The sequence below is a fragment of the Mesoplodon bidens genome (genome assembly GCF_964165515.1).
Source record: "Mesoplodon bidens genome assembly, chromosome: 15".
Classification (NCBI taxonomy): domain Eukaryota; kingdom Metazoa; phylum Chordata; class Mammalia; order Artiodactyla; family Ziphiidae; genus Mesoplodon; species Mesoplodon bidens.
In genome coordinates this window covers 15,800,794-15,822,426 of record NC_138171.1, presented here as the reverse complement: position 1 = coordinate 15,822,426, position 21,633 = coordinate 15,800,794, and the positions used below count along the sequence as shown (strand labels likewise).

The window sequence follows — 21,633 nt, the reverse complement described above, 5'->3', positions numbered from 1 at the left end:
CTGAGAGCAGGGACCGTATCTATTTGTTCACCGCTGTTTCCCCAGCACTATGCGTAGGGCCTGGCCCATGCAGACATTCCAGTAAATCTGATCAAAGAATGGATGAGTGCTCCATAAGCAGTCTTTTTTTTTTTTTTTTATTGCAAAGTTCCAAAATGAACCAAAACTGAAAAAGCATAAATGAAAGTACAACATTTATGTAGAAAATGTTAATGCAGTAGCTTCAACACACAGTTCAACAGAATCAGTCAGTTCAGTTCAGATTAACGTCAACATTATTACAAAGAACTAAGAAGCCTCGAGTCCCTGCCCAGGATGGAAGGACACTGACTTCCAGGAGGCCTTTCTCCCTGTCTCGCCTTCTGAAGTAGCAGCCACACCTTCTGGCTCTTGAAACAGCTCAGGCGCCTCCACGCAGGGGGCGGCAGCACAGAGCCACAGACAAAGCCGGCCAAGGGCCAGGTCCTGCATCCCCACCAAAGGAAGGCTCGGCCAAAAGGCACTGGGGCTCAGAACACAGAGCGCTGTGCCAAGGACCGGGTGGGGACAGCAGCGCTGGAGACCAGCTCAACAGGCTGCTTTGGCTATAGGCGGGTCAGGGCTTCCCAGTGCCCCCCACGCCCCAGCCCAGGTTGCTCAGGTGGACCACGGTGAGGGTGCCTGGTGACGCTGGAAGGGCAACTCGCTCTGGAGTGTGCTGGGCAGAGACAGAGCCGAGGGCCTTGCCTGTGAGGACCTGTGTGACCCACTCGCTGTCCGCAGCACAGGGAGTTCGGAACAGGGAACTTTCCAACAAAACATCTTGGTTTTGACTAAACTGAGCTTAATTTGAACAGGCAAATCCTCTTGAGGGGTGGGAGGCCATCACGTCTCTGAGGGTCCCGGGAGCAGGCTCGGAGGAAGGTGGTCAGGCAGAGGTGTCCTGCTGCCCCTTTGGGTTTTTAGTTTAAGCTCCGGTTAACCTCCTGCCGCAACTTCTGTGCGGGGCCGTTCCTGGGCTCAATCTGCAGGAGGCTGTTGATGTCCGCAAAGCTGGATTTATAGTCCTGAGAGGAGAGAGAGGGTGTGGGGATGGAGCCCTGGCCCAGGGAGACCAGGCGGGGGTGGAGACCGCTGCTGGGCCCTCAGAGGGTTTCCGCACCCCAGCCTGGAGGCCTGCCTGGAGGCCTGCCTGGAGCACCTGGGCCCCTGGACGAGAAGGCACATGGCAGGTACCCCTCACCGTGACCGTGCTCTGGAAGGGCCAGCACAGGCACAACTGGCTGTGGCTCTGTTGGTGCCTCCGGCCAGAATCTCTTTACCTTGAGTGCCTTGTAGGCTTGAGCCCGTCGGTAAAACGCCTTCACGTTCTTCCCGTCCAGCCTGAGGGCTTCCGTGCAGTCCTTCACAGCCTCCTTGTACTGCTTCAGCACCAGATGGCAGAGCGCCCTGAGGGGGAAGAGCGGACCACGCAGCAGTCTGAGGAGCGCCCTGCGGCTCCCCGAACGCACCGTGCTGGGGGCTTCCTACCTCCCTCAGTCCTCACAGCCACCCAGCCCCCTTCTGCAGAGGTGACGCGGCTCAGAGGGCTGAAGGGACACGCCAAGCTTCCACCACTACCGAGGGGCAGACCTGGGACCCAACCCGGGCTCAAACGACTCGAGATCCTGACCGTGTTCGGTGCTATTGTTGTGTCCGCCTCACGCGCCCACACTGTACTCTTTCAAGCGAAAAAAGGCTTCCCGAAACGCTCCCCTTGATAAAAAATTATCTGCCTCAAGAAAAAAACAAATACCAGGCTCTAAATAAATACCAGGCATGCTGACATGTTAGGGGTGAAATGTAAAGATGTCTACAACTTATGCATCAAAGACGTAATAAGATGGATCAGTAGATGGCTATAGTGACAAAGCAAATATTCTTTTTAACTGAAGCGTACTTGATTTTATAACAACGTTTATGAATTTAATTGGGAAGTGAATGGATGTTCAATACATAATTCATCCAACTTACATTTTGAAGATTGTCACATTCTGCATCAACGGGGGAAAAGTATATATCTGTATCTCTCTCATTCAATTTTAGTCCTTTCCCCCAAAGATAATCACTAAAAACAAAACAGATATCCATTCCACCTCACTTTTTAATGGATACATAGTATTCACTTGTATGTACCATAATTTATTTTATTAATTCCTTATCAGTAGACATTTTTCACTGTTTCCAGTTTATAAATAAACGATGCTACCATGAACGTGCTTGCGCATAAATCTCAGACGCCTATTAGGAGGACTGCTGCATCAAAAGGTACATACATTTAAACTTTTGATTGTCACCAAAATGCTCTCCAAAAACCAGCTGACCCTTGAGGAACACGGGTTTGAACTGCGCGGGTCCACTTGTACGCAGATTTTTTTCAGTAACAAATTCCAGAGTATTACACCAGCTGCATTTGGTGGACTCCGTGGATGCAGCAGAACCGCAGATACGAGAGGACGAATGTAAATTATGCTGAGATTTTCTGACTGCAAGGAGGGTCAGTGCCCCCAACAGCTGCCTTGTTCAAGGGTCAAGTGGACTTAAGAACAGTTACTAACAGAGACTATTTTCCTGCAACTGTACCTACCCCGGGTCTCAACCTTTAACTTCTGCCAATATGGAAGAAAATAGCATCTGTTTTTAATGCAGTTGCTTTAAATATAGGTAAAGCTGAGTGTCTTTACATAAGATTTTTAAATCTTATGAAATAAAATTTATCCAACTTCTTTAATGACTTCTGTGGGTCCCCCTCGACCACCACCAAATACCTTCCCCACTGCAAGATAATTAACCCACACGCTGTTCTAGAACTTAATGGTTTTACTTTTTACATTTGAAACTGTGATCCACTTAGAATTTATTTTAAAATAAGGAGTGAGGGTAGGGATTCGGGTTCCTTTTGAACTCTCTCCAGCCAACCCAACACCATTTACTGGATAATTCCTCTTCTTCCCACACTTTATATCTAAATTCTCTTATGCTGTTATTCTTTTCCTGACAAATTATGGAATTATTACCAAGAATGTAAAAAAATTCTAGTATTTTCATTGAGATTGCATGGAACTTATAAATCAACTTAGAAAAAGCTTCTCCTTGTAACAGTTTAAAAGCAGGCACAAATTCTGTGGCATTCTTCCCATTGAAGAGGTCCTGTGTTCTTTCCTCTTGAATGTAGGCAGGTTCTGTGACTGTTCTGACCAACACAGTACAGAGGAACGTATGAGTCCCAGTGGTAGGCTACAGAGGTCTTGTAGCATCAGCCTGTTCTCTGGGAACACTTGCTCTTGGAGCCTTTAGCTGCTATGCAAGAAGCCAACTATCCTGAGGCCACCATGCTGTGAGGACACTCAAGCCAGCATATGTGACAAGGCTGCCAGGAGAGAAAAAAAAAGGCTCCAGCTTGCTCTATCAGTTCCATTCCCCAGCCATTTCAGTCATTCCAGCCCTGGTGCCAGATATGCAGGAGAAGTGTTTAGATGACTCCAGTCCCAGCTACCATCCTGTTGACCCTGAATGACAGACCCTAGGTAAGAACTGCCCTTTCCGAATTCCTGGCTCACGAATCATGAGCAAAATAAAACAGCTGTTGTCAGCCACCAAGTTTTAGAATAGTAGTCCCTGATCTAAATTTGAACATGGAAGAATTCTAAGGAAACTAAAGTGTTCTCTCAATGGACTCTGGTAATTTAAAGAATTAGCCAAATTTCTGGGAAGTAGAGGAATCACAGTATAAGCATTAGGTACTATTTGGTGACTTCCGAACATAAATGTTGCAATGAAAATGATTACATATGAACTCCAAAGATTATATTCAAGATGTGAAAAACGCAGAACTTTGGCCTATAAAATAAACACCCTTGGCTTTTGGTAAACAGAATGATTTTGTATCCAATCAGAAGGGTTTTCGTTATGAAGGAGACAAGTGAGTGAAAAGGAACTCAAGCTCTGGAGTATAAACACCTGACTTAAATCGCAGCTCCACCATGTATTAGTGGTTTAACTTTATGATCATTTAATTCATCTTTCTGAACCCGTTTTCTCTTAGGTAAACTGGGACCATGACCTAACCTGAAGGACTGCTGTGAGTACTAAATGAGACTCTTCTGGAGGTCCATGCAGGGCCTGGCAAATTGTAGGTGCCAAGTACCTGACAGTGATATCCACTCAGGTATCAACTGTACAGACAGAACCGGAGCCTGAGATGATGCACTGGTCCATACAGATGCATATGTACGAAGTGGAGCATTAAAATGGCATCCAGGATGTGGTATATTCCGCCACAATGGATAGAAAATTGATCTGTATAAAGTTTTCAGTCTTCTAAATTAAATTTATACAATCAATGTAATTACAGCCAAAAGCCCAACAAGATACGGTTTGGAATTTATCACAGTGAACCTAAGGTTTAGCTAGAAGATCAAAGCTGGGAAAATAGCCAGGGATACTCTGATTAAGAAGATTAAGGAAAAGACCAGCCCTACAAGATATATTGCAAAGCAATAGTAATTAACAGTGTGGCACAGACACATTTGCATGAAAATCAGTATTTAAATAAAACACTGTCCTGAATGTGGTAAAAATCCAGGAAAATGGGTTAATAGAGGTCTCCAGCAACATGAGGTAATGAGCAAGGCCAGAGAGCCCACAGAAAGAGGAGTTAGAAGATGATGCTGGACTTCCCTGGTGGTGCAGTGGTTAAGAATCTGCCTGCCAATGCAGGGGACACAGGTTCGAGCCCTGGTTCAGGAAGATCCCACGTGCCGCGGAGCAACTAAGCCCGTGCGCCACAACTACTGAGCCCGCGCGCCACAACTACTGAAGCCTGTGCTCTGCAACGAGAAGCCACTGCAATGAGAAGCCCGCACACTGCAACGAAGAGTAGCTCCCGCTCGCCGAAACTAGAGAAAGCCCACGCGCAGCAATGAAAACCCAACACAGCCAAAAATAATTAAAAAAAAAAAAAAAAAGATGCTGCTGCACAAACATGAACAAAGGGGCTGCAGCCCTTTTTCCCGAGTTAGCCTGGCTGACTGAGGCACCTGGGTCCAATCGGCCAGTAAAACTACAGATCCAAAATGCCAAAATCCATGCTTTACAACTAAAAGTTCCCTTTTCAACTCATTCGGCAGCAAAACCTGACCTGAACTTACATGAGGCTGCTTAGTCTTTCTTTACACCATTCCATGTGATCCTGGAATTTCAGTATGTTTCACGGCAGAAACACTGAACGATTAACTTTTGCGAGCTGCCCAGACCCTGCTGGAGTGTTATGTGACTCAGCATATGCACTATGATACCTTCCTAAAATCGGAAACACATTTTATCCCAAGAGTTTTGGATAAGGAACGGTGAGCCTATAGGAGACCCAAGATTTCTGAAATAAAGAGTAATGTTGGGAAGGAGAAACAGACTCACAAAATTTATTAACGTCTTATAACAGATGTTTGGATCAGATTCTGGTCCCTTGCTGAATGTTTCAAGCTTCTGACAATAAAACTAACAGCTCTCACTGGAGCCAGGTTCCAATTCTGTCTCCGCCATTTACTGGCTGGGTGAGCTGAGGAAAAGCCCTTCCTGCTCTGAGCCTTGGTTTTCTCCACATTAAAACAAGATGAGCATCTACTACCAATACCTTTGAGGGCTACTGCTGAGCAGGGACTCCTACACAATCAAGAGACAGTACCCTGGCTCCCAGGCTCTCACTGTTGGTGGAAAGAATCACCGACCGCTGGCAGCAGCTCAGGGCGCAGGCCCTTCTATAGCGCCGCAAGTCCAACCCCTCAGGCTAGACTGGACCCTTCTCTCTTGCTCAGGCCAGGCAAGAGTTAATCCATACCCTGGGTTCTGCCCTGGTGCTCGCAGACAGACAGTGCCGACATTTCTAACCAGAGGGTCCTGGAGAAGCCCACGGGGTGAGAGTCGGGGACGGTGCAGAGGCTGTGATACTTGTGTTGGGGGTGTGTTTGCACAGCAAGCCCACAGCTTTTACTCACATCCTATGTTTATCTGGTTAATGAAAATTTGGGGAGTGGGGGGGCGAACAAAGCCCAGGCTCCCCTTGGGCACCCCTCAGTTTCTGCCCTTTAAGAGAGTGAGTGCCACTGGCAACGCCCATCTCACCGTGACCAAAGAGTGTGAATGCACATTTTGAGCTGTAACACACAGGCATACCTCGTTTTACTGTGCTTCACAGATATTTAGAAGGTATCAAAATTGAAGATTTGTGGCAACCCTGCATCGAGCAAGTCTACTGGCACCATTTTTCCAGCAGCATTTGTTCACTTTGTATCTCTGTTTCACATGTTGCTAATTCTCACAATACTTCAAACTTTTTCATTATGATTATACTCGTTACAGTGATCTGTGATCAGTGATCTTTGATGTTACTACTACGACTTGCTGCTCACATGATGACTGGCAATTTTTAGCAAAAAAGTATTGTTAAATTAAGGTACATACGTTGTTTTTTAGACATAATGCTATTGTACATTTAACAGACTACAGTATAATGTAAACGTAACTTTTAGATGCACAGGGAAACCCCAAAACTCGTGTGACTCGAGTTACTGCGATATTTGCTTTACTGTGGTGGTCTGGAACTGACCCTGCGATATCTCCGAGGTATGCCTGTACTGACAAAATGCTGGGATGCAAAGCCCATCACAGCCTAAGAGAAGACTGTGGGAGAATGTTCGGTGTCCTGAAATCCCCCAGGCCAGCCGTGTGGAAGGTACCTGTTGCTGTACGTGGCGGATTCCACGTTACTAAACCAGAGGCTCTCATTGTACTTCTCAACCGCTTGCTTATGGTTCCCCTTCTTTACAAGCTCATTGCCTTCCTCCTTCAGAACTCTGGCTCTCTCCACATCCCCAGCAGAAGGCACTAGATACAAATTCAGAAGAGGAAAAAACCATGGAGCAGGTGCCCAGCTGAGCTCCAGGAGATCTCTTGGGCAGCGTCTCTTCTAAGCCGTCTACAACACTCTGTCCCCACAGCGTTCCTGCACTGTGTAAAGCATCCTGCCTGAGTAATGAGACCCCCGATCAATGGCTTCTGGGATATTAAACAGCTTTTCCTTTGGAAGAGATTGGGACTCCTGATATAAACATACTTTTACACACACAATGATAAATACACAATAAAAAGTAACCCAGGTTCTGGCCTCAGCACTGCCACTCAGTAGCTGGAAGTCCTGTGTAACCTACCTAACGCATCTGGACCTCAATTTGCTCACCAAAACATTGGGGGCGATACCTATTCCACACAGGGCTACTGTTAGGATGAAATGTGAGAAAACAGGAGAAAGTGCAGAGCATCCTATAAACTTAAAGCAGGAGAATAAGTGAGAAAGTATTTAAATAAACAAGCATCTGGTAAAAAGGGTGAAGATCCTGGGCTTCCAGAAAAGGGCAGGGGTATCTGCTACTCCTCAGCTGTTTTGGTCTGAGCCTGTGAGTGTTCTCCCCAACTCGACACCTGCAGCTGTGCCCCAGCCTTCGGGGTGGCGGGGTGGCGGGGTGGGAAGAGGGAGAAAGGGAGAAAAAGAGAGAACAAGGTGAAATGCCAGCTGCTCCACCTGGCCTTGGGGCCCTCCACTGCACGGACCCAGTTAATTATTCCAGCCCCAGCTCCCATATAACCTGCTTTTTCAATTTTTAAAAACTATCTTTATAAAATACTCAATATTTATGTCAAGGGTAAGGTTTTAGGAATAAAACTAATACCCTTGAACTCATCCCTCACCTTAAGAAACAGAACATTTACTAAGACCTTTGAAATCCTGTGAGCCTCTCCCGCAATCAATCCACCCCTGGAGGAAACCATTATCCCCAATTCTCTGCACACCAAGCCCCCCGCCCCCGTTTTCTTGGTTAGTTTAACTAAATATACAATAGTATCTATAAACTATTTATTGTTTACATTGTCTTAGAACTTCAAATAAAGGAATATATAATTCTATGTATTCTTTTTCCCCTCAAAATTATATTCCTGAGATTCATCTGTGTGGATGCATATACCTGTAACTCCTTCATTCATTCTCACTGCTGCAATGCAACTGATTTATCCGTTCTACTGTTTATGGAGACTTGGGTTATTTTGCTTTCTGCTCTTACCGAATTATTTTTTTTTATTAAAAAAATTATTTATTTATTTATTTTTGGCTGCGTTGGGTCTTTGTTGCTGCGTGGGCTTTCTCTAGTTGCGGCGAGCAGGGGCTACTCTTCGTTGCGGTGCGCGGGCTTCTCATTGCGGTGGCTTCTCTTGTTGCAGAGCACAGGCTCTAGGCACGCAGGCTTCAGTAGTTGTGGCATGCGAGCTCAGTAGTTGTGGCTCACCGGCTCTAGAGCGCAGGCTCAGTAGTTGTGGCGCACGGGCTTAGATGCTCCGCGGCATGTGGGATCTTCCCGGACCAGGGCTCGAACCCGTGTCCCCTGCACTGGCAGGCGGATCCTTAACCACTGCGCCACCAGGGAAGTCCCTCTTACCGAATTTCTGCTCTGAACGTCCTTGTACATGTCTCCTTGTGCACACGTGCATGAGTTTCTCTAGAAGCAGAGCCAGTGGGTTGCAATGTGCACACGTCCTCAGCTTCACCTTGGCTCTGCAACGCACCCCACGCTGCCCCATGCTTGTCCCCGCTAGCCACCAGCGATGCCCCACCACTTCATTCTCTCACTCCTTCCGCTGCCTCTGCCGAAAACCCCCTTCCCTTCGTTCCTGAAGAGCTCACCCTTTCAGGCCCAGCTCAACCTGTCACCTCCAGGAGCCTTTCCCCAGCTCTCCCAAGCACACTGATGGCAGTTCCCAATTTGAATTCCTCAAACATTAGAGACTCTGAAGCACCTGTTCTTCCTCCTGTATTTTATTATTATTTTTTAAGATTTATTGAGATACAATTTATCTACCATAAAATTCACCATTTTAAAGTGTACAAATCACTGATTTTAGTGTAGTCCCGAAGTTATGCAACCATTACTACTACCTAATTCCAGAACATCTTCATCACCTCCAAAAGAAACCCCATACCCATTAGCAGTCCCTCCCATTCCCCTGTCCCCATCCTCGGTAACCACCAATCCACTTTCCGTCTTTTAGGATTTGCTACTGTGGACATTTCATCTAAAAGGAATCATACAATAGGTACTCTTTTGTGACTTCTTTCACTTCGCATAGTGTTTTCAAGGTTCATCTGTATTGTACCATGTATCAGAATTTTCCTCCTTTTTATGGCCAAATGATGTTGCACTGTATGGATATACCACATTTTGTTTATCCATTCATCACTTGAGGGACATTTGGGTTGTTTCCACTTTTGGGCTGCTATGAATAATGATGCTGTGAATATTTGTGAACAAGCTTTTATGTGAACATGGGTTCGATTCTCTAGGAGAGGGACTGCCGTTGCACAGCTCTTAAGTGTATGTTTGTTTTCATGCACCTCATGTGAAGCCCTTTACACACATAAAGCTTTCAGCCCTGGCTTGGGACCTGAGCGAGCAGATAGGAACCTGTCTCACCAACAACACGTGGTGGGGTCCAAGTCAGCTGGAAAGCCCAGCCAGAGTCCCACTAGCAATTCTTTTTCCTCTCTCCCATGTCCTGAGACGCTCAGTGGTTTCTTCAATGCAAGATGCTGTCTATTTGAAAACTATTCAGAGGCCTGGGGTAGGGGAAGTGATGGCAGGAAAGTTTCTTTTGACACTGATTGTAAGATACCTCCTGATTTTAAAGAGTTAAATTGTTTGGGGAGGGGAGAGGGATTATTGCATTTTTAGACTTGGGGAGATTAGTCTTACATTTAAAGGTTACCCTCAGAGGCCAACACAGCATTTTTATAGAGGAGGAAAAGGAGGGATGGCTCCATAGCTTAGACAACAGTGCAGGCCAGCCCTTACTGCTGAGGCTGCAGCGACAAGGAGTGTAGACACAGAAGCAGCAGGCAAGGCTGGGCGGTGGTCCCTCTACTGAGCATCTCCGATGTGGCCTCCGGGGGCAGCCCGTGGAGAGAAAGGTTACTCTGTGCTACATCAGACACTAAGCAATAGGGATCTGTTCCTTAATTCTCCACACCATGGTGTCACAGGAAAGGCTGAGGAGCTCCAAGTGGCAGAGCCCAGAGAACTCTGGACTCCAAGCCCAACCCTGTTCCTTCCATAATGCCATGTATTACTTCACCTCCCTGGGCCTTGGTTTCCCGATCTGTGCAGTCAGGAGAGTGATCCCTTCCCTGCCTGAGTCACTGTCATTATCAGGACCAAACAAAACGAGTTAATAGGGAGGTGAGCACCCTTTAAAATGAAGGACACATGTGGGTGATGATGTATCCTGGGCCTGGATTCATTTAAGCTCACTGATCTATTCATGCCACAGATATTAATAAGCACCCGGTTATAGTTCAACCTCCACTACCTTTTAAAGTAACTACCACTACATTTTTATTACCTACTGCACACTTTGTTATCTAAGTCACTCTAATTTCAGAAGAAGTTCCTTAGGCTTCCCTCCTAGTACTCATGCCTCCTACTCCCTGCCCAATACTCACGCCTTCCTGAAACTTGGGTCTTTACGGTGGTCTCCTTCTCAGGACTGTTTTGACGCATTATTGTCTTGGCCTTCCTCCTGTATTTTAAATTGCTCTGTTTATGTGTCTCAGTCTCTCACTGGGCCGAGAGCTTCCCGAGGGCCTCTCTGGGCCACACTGCTCAGCACAGGGCCTGGGACACACCTGGCTGTGACTCCAACAAAGAATGAAGCAAATGGTAGGTGCACTGAAGGCGTCGAGTTCATTAGCGCCCCACGTTCTCGTTCTAGGGAGGGAATTCTCCCCACGGCCAGATAGGTTTCCTCCTGGGAAGGGGAACGACTCCTGCCCTCCTGTACACCTGATGCAAGGCTCCAGCCCCGCCTCCTCTGCACCTGCCATCCTCAAAACCTCACTTGCTGGGCTGGGAGGACTCCCCTGGAACATTATAAGAGTTTCCAGTTGCCCCTGCCTGGAGAAGGGCCTCCTGTTTTTATAGAGCTGAGGTGGACTCATTATAAGAGTTTCCAGTTGCCCCTGCCTGGAGAAGGGCCTCCTGTTTTTATAGAGCTGAGGTGGACGGTCTCCTGTTTGGGGCTACCTGGCTTTGATCTCCCGTCTCTTACTCATCCTCCTCCAGGGACTGATACAGTGTGTGTGTTCCTCCAGCTATGGAGGTGGAGCAGATGGCAGAGAGCTGAGCTCATCACAAAATCTCAAGCCCTGGTCACAGTGACTAGTGTAGGGAATGGCCTGTGACCACATAAGGCCAAAATAAATTAAGAAAAGAGGAGCTAGGGATTTGGGGGAAAGAAACCCTCTCTTAGGTAGCTATCAGAAAAAGAACTCTTTCTCTCCCTCTGGGTCATGAGGCATGGCACATGGATGCGAGTCAGTGAACTGCTACAGCTATTGTACTACCTTGGAGGGAAGACTGCCTGCAGACAAAGCCGATACACATTAGAGAAGAGCGCAGACAGAAGTGCAGAGAAATGGAGCCAGAGTCTAATGATGTAGTGAGCTGCTGGAGCAAGCCGTGCCTGAACCTGAACTCCAGGCCTTTCAGTTATATGGGCCAATACATTCTCTTTATTATTTTTACCACATGAAGTTTTTCTGTTCTTTCAACCAAAAACATCCTACATGATACATCCAAATGCTGCCAGAGGTATGAGAAGGAAACTAACACTGGATGCCTGTGCACGAGGCTGGGAGTTCAAGGAGCCTCACATCACCTAATCCCTACACCTGTGGGGTAGGCTTTCTCATCGCCCACTGTAGGGCTGAGGAGACAATCTCTAGGAGGTTAAGGCTTTTTTGTTTTATTTTTTTACTTTGTTTATAGGATTTTAAAAAGAACTCATCTTACACGAGGCCAATTTTTACAGGATTACTCTAAAGAAAGTGGCTCTGGGGAGACTGGACTCTCTCTGGGAAGGAAGTCACAGCTTACCTCTGCTCTTCGTAGCTGTGGTTTCTTTGGATTTGCTTTTAGCTGTCTCTTTGCAGTCTTCCGAAGGCAAACACTCCCACCTCTTCTGAGCGGAAAAAGGTACCAAGGGGATAGGGGGCAGCTTCTGGCGCCACTCGGGCCCAAAGGAGTCCATAAGAGCTCTGGTCATTCTGGAAAGGCAGGCAGGATCACAGTGAGGTTTCCAGCTGGGTCAGGAAGATATTCCTCCTCTCGTAAGCCCAAAGGAGGTATACCAGAGGCAGTTATCATCTGCCCCTGGTTTGAACCATCTTTTTGTACCCTTCTGACTCGCAGCAGGAATGGAACAGGAGCCTGCCACCATATACGTCTTCAGGTCGGCCACCACGACACTCCCTCCCTGCCTGGCCCTCGCTTGCCCGCGCTTGTCACACTACGTTAACTTCAAAGGGATGATCTGGTGCTTGCTAAGGTAATTTAAACCTGACCCCCAAGGGACCATGCATGCCCCAAGAACCACGTTTTATATTTTCTTAATGAATCTATTACAAGGCCATGCAAACACCTGACGTTTGATTAACGCTCAGAGATTTTTTTAAAAATGCAAATCTTATGTCATTCAAATTTTAAAATCTTTCAGTTGTTCCCATTTCACTAGGCTGGCAGGGCCTGAGACCTGGTGCCCTCCCACCCCTCCGTTTTTACTGTGTGCCACACTGCCTCTCGATCCTCACGTTCAAGCCTTTGCACGTGCTCTCCCCTCCCCCCAGAAGAATCTCCTCCACTTCCCATTCCCCACTCCCACCTTCTAGGCTCAGGGACCATGCTGGTTTTGTTAACTGATTTCCAGCACCTGGCACATTACCTGGCACCCACGAGGGCCCATTAAGTAGGTGCTGGGTGAGTACATGAAGCTGACTGTAACTTCTGCTCCTACAACAATGTTCCTGTGTTACTAGAATGAAAAGCTCACAGACTGATAGCACTACATACTCAGGGGCTCTAAGCCCCCAAAGCTGTTTTTCTGATCGGCCCAGCTGCTTCAAAACTCTACCCTCCTCCACCGTGCTCCCTAACCCTCCTCCTTGGACTTCCTCACACCCTAAACACAAACCGACCTGCACGGGCACACAAAAATTCCTATTTCTCTCCCATCAAAACAGAAGAGCTGGGCTTCCCTGGTGGCGTAGTGGTTGAGAGTCCACCTGCCGATGCAGGGGACACGGGTTCGTGCCCCGGTCCGGGAGGATCCCACGTGCCGCGGAGCGGCTGGGCCCGTGAGCCATGGCTGCTGAGCCTGTGCGTCCGGAGCCCGTGCTCCGCAAAAAACAAACAAACAAACAAAACAAAACAAAAAAACAGAAGAGCTGACAGGGCCAATCCCTCCACCTCGGCTCGGGATCCATCTTTCCCTGCCTCTCCTGGGCCGCACTCGGCCGGCACTGCCCTCTCCCACATCTGCATCCTTTCTCTCTACCGACCCCACCTCTCAGCAGCTAGCTCCCTCCTCCCGGACGGACCCCCAACACGGCAGCTACACTGCTCTGCTCTTCCCGGCCCGGCTCCTTAAGCCCACTGCCATTTGGCTTCTGACCCCATTGAACTGCTTCCATCAGAATCACCGGTGACTTCATTCCTACACCCTGAGTCTACTTAAGCTCATCGAAACACCTGATCCGAATGACGTCTTCATCCCCCTGAAACGCTCCTGCCTTCGCGATACTAACTGCTCTCGTGTCCTCCTCCCGCTCCTGCTGCTGTTCCTCTGTGCGTCCCTCGAATGTTGGATTCCTCAAACTCCATCCTCTTCCCCCCACACACATCTGCTGTGGTACTCTGTTTTTTTCCCACAACCTCAAGCCGCCTCTATGCTGATGACCTTCAGATCTCTATGTTCGGCCCGTATTTTTCCTCCTTTGCTCTGCATGCATGTAAATGTCCAGCCGGCTTCTTGCTTCTCTGGTCTCCGCCCCACAGTCACCTCCAACTCAGGGTGTCAACCACCTGGACGCCTCCTCTCTTCTTCCCTTCCCCCCACCCTCCAACCGCCAACACTTGTTGAAATACCACCTGAATGTTCCCTGAATTGGTCCCACTGTTCTCTATCCAGCATCTCTTCTGGATTACTGCCTGCCCCATTCCTATTCTGTTCTCCTTCATGGTCGACACAGCGGGCAGCCACTCAGCTTTTCTCTCAAATCTGCTCATGTTGCCCCCCTGCTAAAGACCCTTTCACGATGCCTCACTGTGTCTGGATTAAATCCAAGCCCCTGGACACAAGGCCCTGTGTGACCTGGCCTCACCATCTTTCCGGAACCGAGCCGCCCACGTGCAGCACCATGAGCAGTGGACTTCTCACAATCCCTCTAACGCCTCCTACTCACTGACCTTGCACATGCTGCACATGCTGCACATGCTCCTTGCTGGCCCCTGGCCCAGAGCACTATTCATCTCTCTGTCTCAGCTCACCTTCTCTGGAAAGCCCTCTCTGGACTCCCCCTGGCTGTTAGGTGCCTTCTACCACAGCACTCATCACACTGCAGGTTTGCCTGTGACTGACTGCCGTCCTCCTGGAGACCAGGAGCTCTACCAGGGCAGGAAGAGGTATGTCTCAGTCATCAGCCCAGGCCCTAGTGCAAAGTCTGGTACATAAGTGGCAGATTTTGTTGAATGATAGAGACTAAAAGGAAGCAGAGAGAAAACAAGTCAACCAGAAAGGACGCACTAAACAGATACCATGGAGTCCTGGTTCAGGGTTTCTGTTAGTGTGGTGTCTGGCTTTCTAACAGACCATGCAAAGAAGGGAAACATGACCAGTTACCCAAATGAGGGCATCTGCTCAGAAGACCAGAAAGACATTTCACCTGAGGGGCCTTGTGAAGGGGTCACAGTACAATATACTGAACCATATCCACGAACAACAGCCCTACAGCCTGGGGTGACAGCTGCTTGTTCTGTGTCTTACTTTCCCCACTCTAGTTAGCTCTTTGGAGCAAGTGGGGTCTATCTCTTTTTTATATCGGTATTCCCCACTGAACCCGGCTTAAACAGAGCTCAATTAAGTACTACTGTGTGAATGCATTTGAGCATCTAGGCAAAAAAAAAAACAAACAAACAAAAGAAAAAAACCCAAGACCCCACAACTCAGTAATTCTGACCCCTTAAAAACCTGCTAAAATACAACAGCAGACTGTCCTTCCACACTTTCTGCACATGCTCATTAGGAGTTTCTAAGCCTAGCCCAAAGGGATCCTCCCAGAAGACGACCAAAGCAATGGTTCCAAGCTAATCAGGGAGGACAGGACATCTCAGAGAGACTGACCACAGTGACTCGGGCTCACCTGCTGCTGCCTTCCAAGGCTGACGTCACACTGTCATCAATTTGCAGCACGGTCAGGTAGTCCATGTAGGCCAGGGTGTACTTCTCCAGAGCCTCGTAGGCTGACGCTCGCCGCAGCAGGGGCTTCATGCCAAAGGGAACCAAGGCCAGCGCTCTAGGACAGGAGGCAGAAATGTCATCGGACTGTTGAGTCATCAGGGCTCCCCGCCGCAGTTCCTTCCAGATAGGGCATCTGCAGCACTCAGTACATGGGAGGTCACTTCTGACAAGACAATGCTAGACGGTGAAGTCTTAGAAGAGGGACTTTTCAACTTAGACTGAAGTGGAGTAGGGAAAGAGGGCAGAGAACCACTACTATTGTGAAATGTGTGCGCGTGTGCATCGATTTTCATAGCTGCAATCCCCCGAAATCAAGAATAAGTGCCTTGTAGCTTTCATGCTTCTATGTTTCTACAGAGCGTGGCCAAGTGGGAATAACAAACAGGCTTTGGAGTCAGATGGAGCAGTGTCTGAATTCCACCTCTGCCACTAACCATGTGACCCCAGGCAAATCACTCTACAGCCTCAATCCGCCACAACCCAGTTCTAGCCTGGGAAGGATGGCTGACTTACCCTACAGAGTGCTCGTGAGCACTCCACGAAGAAAACCTGGCACAGGGCCTGGTACAAGTCAACTGAGCACAGGCTCCACGAGCATGCTCACCTTTCTCCTCCTCTCCCACCTATCACCAGGGCATGAATCTAAGGCAATGTCACAGGATATCAGATCTGAGAACACATTAAGGTACATGTGCTAGTTTAGCGACGACCATGAAGGCAATCTCAGATTGGCTTGAAGAAGAAAGTATGAAGAATTGTTTAACGTCCTCTACACCTGGTCACTGCTTACTTCTTTCGAGGCTATCTATTAACCTCCCTCCCTCTTTCTTTCTCTCCCTCCCTCCCTCTCTCACCCACATCCACCCCAGAAAAAAAACCTGAGCAAGCCAGTTACTAGTCTGCAACTCTACCTCATTCCCAGGTCCCAAATCTCACAAAGTCTTAAAGGCCGACCTCTAACTGCCCACCCTACTCCTTTCAGCAGCAGAGCTGAGGCTCCAAAGACACAAGTCAGGGGCCACAAGGACCAAAGAGAGCTTCCTATTCTCAGTGACCTGCTGACACTTAGTGACACTTCCTAATATCTGTCGCAGAGGTAACTTGGTGGGACCAGAGAAGCCCAGCCTCCCCTCCTGAGCCCCCAGCACCCCAAAGTCAGCCCTGCCCGCTCACGAAGTGCAGTCCTTGATGCAGTCTATGCAGTTCCCGTCCTTCAGGTGGCACGCTGCTCGGTTGGAGTAGAGAACACTTTCTTTTTCTGGGTCTGAAGAACCTGCCCAAGTGGAAGCAGAAAGTGCACTATTAACAGGCTGGGAAATGGATGCCTCAGGATATCAGGAGTGCATCCACACCCTGAGTTCTCTGGGCTTTAGTAAAGGGCTGCAGAGATGACTGTAACCCATTCAGGCTTGTTGGTCTGATGGGCTGGCAAGTCTGTCAAGGGAGTGAGAACACCCAGCTTCCTGCCATTCACAGGGAATCAAGCATCTGCTCATGCACTCAGTCCAGCATTGAACTTGGTACCAGGCCAAAGATCAAAATGAAATAGCTCAAAGAAATCCATGCTGTAACTACCTGGGGTGTGTGTGTGTTAATCTTAGTACAAGAAGCGTGTAAATCCAATAAAGAAGAAAGAGACGAAAATGTCATAAATGCTATGACAAATGGACTGAACAAGTGTTATGGGGACACAAAAAACTAATTCTACTTGCTCAGAGAGGACTCTGCGAAGTCCTCTGGGTCTGGCAGGACTACAGAGAACTTAATCAGCAGAAGGGCTCAAGCTATCCCATGGGGAAGAGAATCATTACTGCCTTTCCCTAAAAGCAGTCCTTCTCCTTAGGAATCTCAGAAAGCTCAAGTCCTTTACTGTGGCCACAAGGATTTTCATTTTTAAAAATAATTTTTCAACCACTTCATACCCACTAGCATGAGCCATAATGAAAACAAACAAAAAGTGGAAAACTGTCAAGTGTTGACCCAGTGATTCCGATCCCAGGCATATACCCAGAACAGAAAACAAGCTCTCCTTTGAAAATTGTGAAACATATGGAAACCAGTATAACAGACAGTTGATGTTCATCACTAAACTCAGCATACAATCTATTTGTTTATACCTTTTTGTTTTTGATATGACTAAAGCTCCACTCATCCCCCACCCTTTTCCCTTTGCCCCCTTCCCAGTCCCCCAGAGGTTGGAATAATCCTGAAGTTGGTATGTCACATTCTCATGTATGTCTATCTTTATTACATAGGTATTCACAGGCAAGACACAATATCACTTTCTATCTTTTTTTTTTTTTTTGGCCATGTCGCACGGCATATGGGATCTTAGTTCCCCGACCAGGGATCAAACCCTCACCCAGTGCAGTGGAAGCGCAGAGTCTTAACCACTGGACCACCAGGGAAGTCCACTTCCTTTTAAAGCTTTTCCTAAGTGGCATAACCACTGGACCACCAGGGAAGTCCACTTCCTTTTAAAGCTTTTCCTAAGTGGCATCATATTGCCTCTCCTGCAGCTTGCCTTTTTCACTAAGTATCATGTTACCATATTGATGCATGATCTCTTTCATTCAATACCAAATATAATAAAATAATCTTCTTTTTTCTCTTATTTTTGCCAGGCCCTGAGTGAGATAGCAAAGTACAGAGATAAGTAAAATACATCCTTGCCCTTAAGAAGCAAGCACAAGTATTCAAAACTTGCAATCCATCTCAAGTTACCAGAGCACGGTTGCTCAGAAAACAGCAGTGGTGTGGTGGAAAGGGCATCAGAACCTACAATCCAGCCTGCGATCCTGCACAAGTCATTCAATCCCCCTGATCACATGTGCTCACCTATAAGATGAAGGTATCATTTCACAGACTTGCTGGAAGGGTTTGTTTTATTAGGTTGCTCCCTGCTCTCCTTTCACGATCAGGGAAACTGATCAGAGAAATCAAGGGACTTGCCCATAAATTACCTAGAAAATCAGTAGCAGGATCAGAACCAAATTCTGGTCCTCTGCTGAATCCAGACATCAGGCCACCTCTTCTTGGGACCCAGAATAAATCCATACAAAAAGACAAGTTTTTCCAGGCCAGCTGGGGTAGGATGAAAGAAAAAGGCAGAAATATCAATACCTCACATTCCTCAGCAACTTTATTAAGTTGAGATGAAGAGCTGGGCCTACAGAGAAGTGTTCTAGAAAAAAAGACGGGGCAGTGGGGCAAAAGAGTGGCTTGAAACTGCAAAAATTCAAACAAAAAAGGCTGGAACTTAGAGAGGATTTGGGAAAAAGTCTAGCAAAATGATTAAAAACTTGGACTTGGGAATCGGAGAGACCCACATTCAAATTCTGCCTCTGACATGTCTTCACTGTGTCACCCCAGAAGAGGCAAGTTAACTCTTCTGGTTCCCTCTATAAAGCGTCTTGCCCATAAGTTAGTATGAAGATAAAAAGGGGTAATGTCGGGCTTCCCTGGTGGCGCAGTGGTTGAGAGTCCGCCTGCCGATGCAGGGGACATGGGTTCGTGCCCCGGTCCAGGAGGATCCCACATGCCACGGAGCAGCTGGGCCCGTGAGCCATGGCCACTGAGCGTGTGCGTCCGGAGCCTGTGCTCCACAACGGGAGAGGCCACAGCAGTGAGAGGCCCGCGTACCGCCCCCCCCAAAAAAAGGGGTAACGTCTATAATGCCTAGCAAGTACTCAACAAATGCTAGCCAAAGAAATGAGAAAGAGGAGGAAGGCAAAGGGAAAGAGGTACCAACGAGGGGCTGAAAGGGGTTCCAATGAGGCTCTGGGATAAAACATTCTGGAGAGGCTTTGGGCAAAAGGCTGTTGTTGGCTGAAATGAGCCGGAGGCTGGGAGAACTGGTAACAAAAGGTTACTGCTCTGTTGAAAATTCTCCAGTAGATTCCCATCAGGGAATAAAACCCAAACTCCTTACCTTGAACTGCTATGTAAAATGCTTACACAATAAGGTTCTTTCTCTGTAACTGACGAAGTCTTACTGCTTCCTCCACTGGCTCCCTGTGCTTTGGCTCCTGGAACACACCCGCTGATTCTGTCTGGGGCCTTTGAAATTACGGTTCCTTCCACCTGGAATGCTCGACACCCCAGACTTTGTGCAGTTGGCTTCTTCTCACCAAATGTCACTTCTGCAAAGAAGTTGTCCTCGACCTCCCATTCTTCATAAAGGAGCTCCCCAGTCAAACCTATCATATCATCACATCTGTCTTCTTCAAAAGCCCTGATCATTACTGCACAGTTGTTGTTTGTTATTTACTAGCTTAAGATCACACCTGTGGCTCCCTCACCAACAAGGATGTATGACCCTTGACAGAAAGGACCTTCTCCGTCTTATTATATGCTCATTACATACAAGTGCTGAACAAATGTTAATTTAAGTAAAGACTGACCCGTTGAGGAGAATGAGAGTTGCCTCAGGGATCAGAATGAGGCCTAAATATCAGAATGGGGTCCAATAGGACAATTAAAAAGCAGGCAGCTCACACACCTATCAGGATGGCCACTATCGAAAGAACAGAAAATAAAATGTGTTGGTAAGGATGCTGAGAAGTTGGAATCATTGTGCCCTGCTAGTGAGAATGTAAAATGGTACAGCTATTATGGAAAACAGTATGGAGGTTCCCTGCCCCCCCAGATTAAAAATACAATTACTATCTGATCCAGCAATCCCACTTCTGGGTATGTATGCAAAAGAATTAAAAGCAGGATCTCGGAGATATCTGCACATTCATGTTCATCATAGCCAAGAGGTGGAAGCAATTCAAACATCCATTAACAGATGAATGGATAAAGAGAATGTGGTATATCCACACAATGGAATATTATGCAGCCTTAAAAAAAAACGAAAGCCTGTCACATGCTACAACATAGATTATAATGTCATAGAGATTATTCAGTCACAAAAGACAAATACTGTATTATTCCACTCGTTTGAAGTACCTAAAGTAGTCAAAATCACTGACATGGAAAGCAGAAAGGTGGATACCAAGGGCTGGGGGGAGAGGCGGAATTAGTGTTTAGTGGGTACAGAGTTTCAGTGTTGCAAGATGAAAAAGTTCCAGAGATTTGTTGCACAACAACGTGAATATACTTAACTCTACTGAACTCTACACTTACAAATGGTTAAGACGGTAAATTTAATGTTTTTTTACCACTGTAAAAAATGATAAAACATCTATTAATATGGAAATATGTTCCTGTTATGTCATTAAGTAAAAAGGAACCAAGAGGTCTTCCCTGGTGGGGCAGTGATTAAGAATCCGCCTGCCAATGCAGGGGACAGGTTCGAGCCCTGGGCCGGGAAGATCCCACATGCCGCAGAGCTACTAAGCCTGTGCGCCACAACTACTGAGCCTGCAAGCCACAACTACTGAAGCCCGCGCTCCGCGACAAGAGAAGCCACCGCAATGAGAAGCCCGGGCACCACAACCAAGAGTAGCCCCCGCTCGCTGCAACTAGAGAAAAAGCCCACACGCGGCAACGAAGACCCAACACAGCCCAAACTAAATAAATAAATTTATTTTTTAAAAATCCACACACACACACACAAAATCAGTAATAAAACCATGTTACAATAATAATAATAATAAAAGTGGAAAGAAAGGCTGAGGAAGTTTCTCGTAGGATGCCAAAGCTGGGGGAAGGGGGAGGAATGGGCGGGTGGTGGGAGGGCCTGGCTGGCCAGTCGGCCTCGGGTAAGGAAGCCCTAGGTCGACAGGGCCAGAGTGACGTCTGGGTAGCTGGGGTCGGGGGAGACAAGAGGGAGAAGGAGGCCTGGCGGCGAAATGGGGGGCCGGGGTCGCACCTTGCGCCTGCAGCAGCCGTAGCGCGCGGCTGTAGAGTATGGCGGCCTCGGCGAACTGGCCGTTGCGGAAGCTCAGGTTACCGGCGGCGCGGAGCTCCTCCACAGAGTCTGGAAGTTTGGGGGCCATCCTGGCGCCGGACCGGTAAACTGGGGGGTGGCCTCGGTTCCCGGCGCCGAGGCGTGCCCTACCGTGTCTGGGCGGAAGCACCGGCTGCGAGTATTTGGGTGCAACGGCTACACTGGCGCGGAGACGGCGGGACGCAGCGGGGCAGGGGCGGGGCCTGCGCGGGGCCTGCGCGAACCCGAGGCTCCTAGTGCCCCTCCCTTTGCGCATGCTCAGTTCTGACCTAGCGCGGAGCTGCAGTGGGGTCTCCGGAGATGCGGTGGACGTTTTGGCTTGCTAG

The 21,633-nt window shown here is 47.9% G+C and overlaps 1 protein-coding gene across 1 annotated transcript; it reads right to left on the bottom strand.

Annotated features, from left to right (window-relative positions):
* Nucleotides 1-3: 3 nt before the first annotated feature.
* On the bottom strand, nucleotides 4-21,490 carry TOMM34 (translocase of outer mitochondrial membrane 34). Its single transcript, XM_081257190.1, has 7 exons — nucleotides 21,230-21,490; nucleotides 16,585-16,684; nucleotides 15,314-15,466; nucleotides 11,994-12,163; nucleotides 6,753-6,900; nucleotides 1,302-1,428; nucleotides 4-1,046 (listed from the first exon to the last, which is right to left on the bottom strand). Exons 1-7 carry the CDS (start codon nucleotides 21,354-21,356, stop codon nucleotides 942-944), a joined length of 930 nt encoding a protein of 309 aa, XP_081113316.1. The 5' UTR covers nucleotides 21,357-21,490; the 3' UTR covers nucleotides 4-941.
* Between the last annotated feature and the right edge of the window lie 143 nt (nucleotides 21,491-21,633).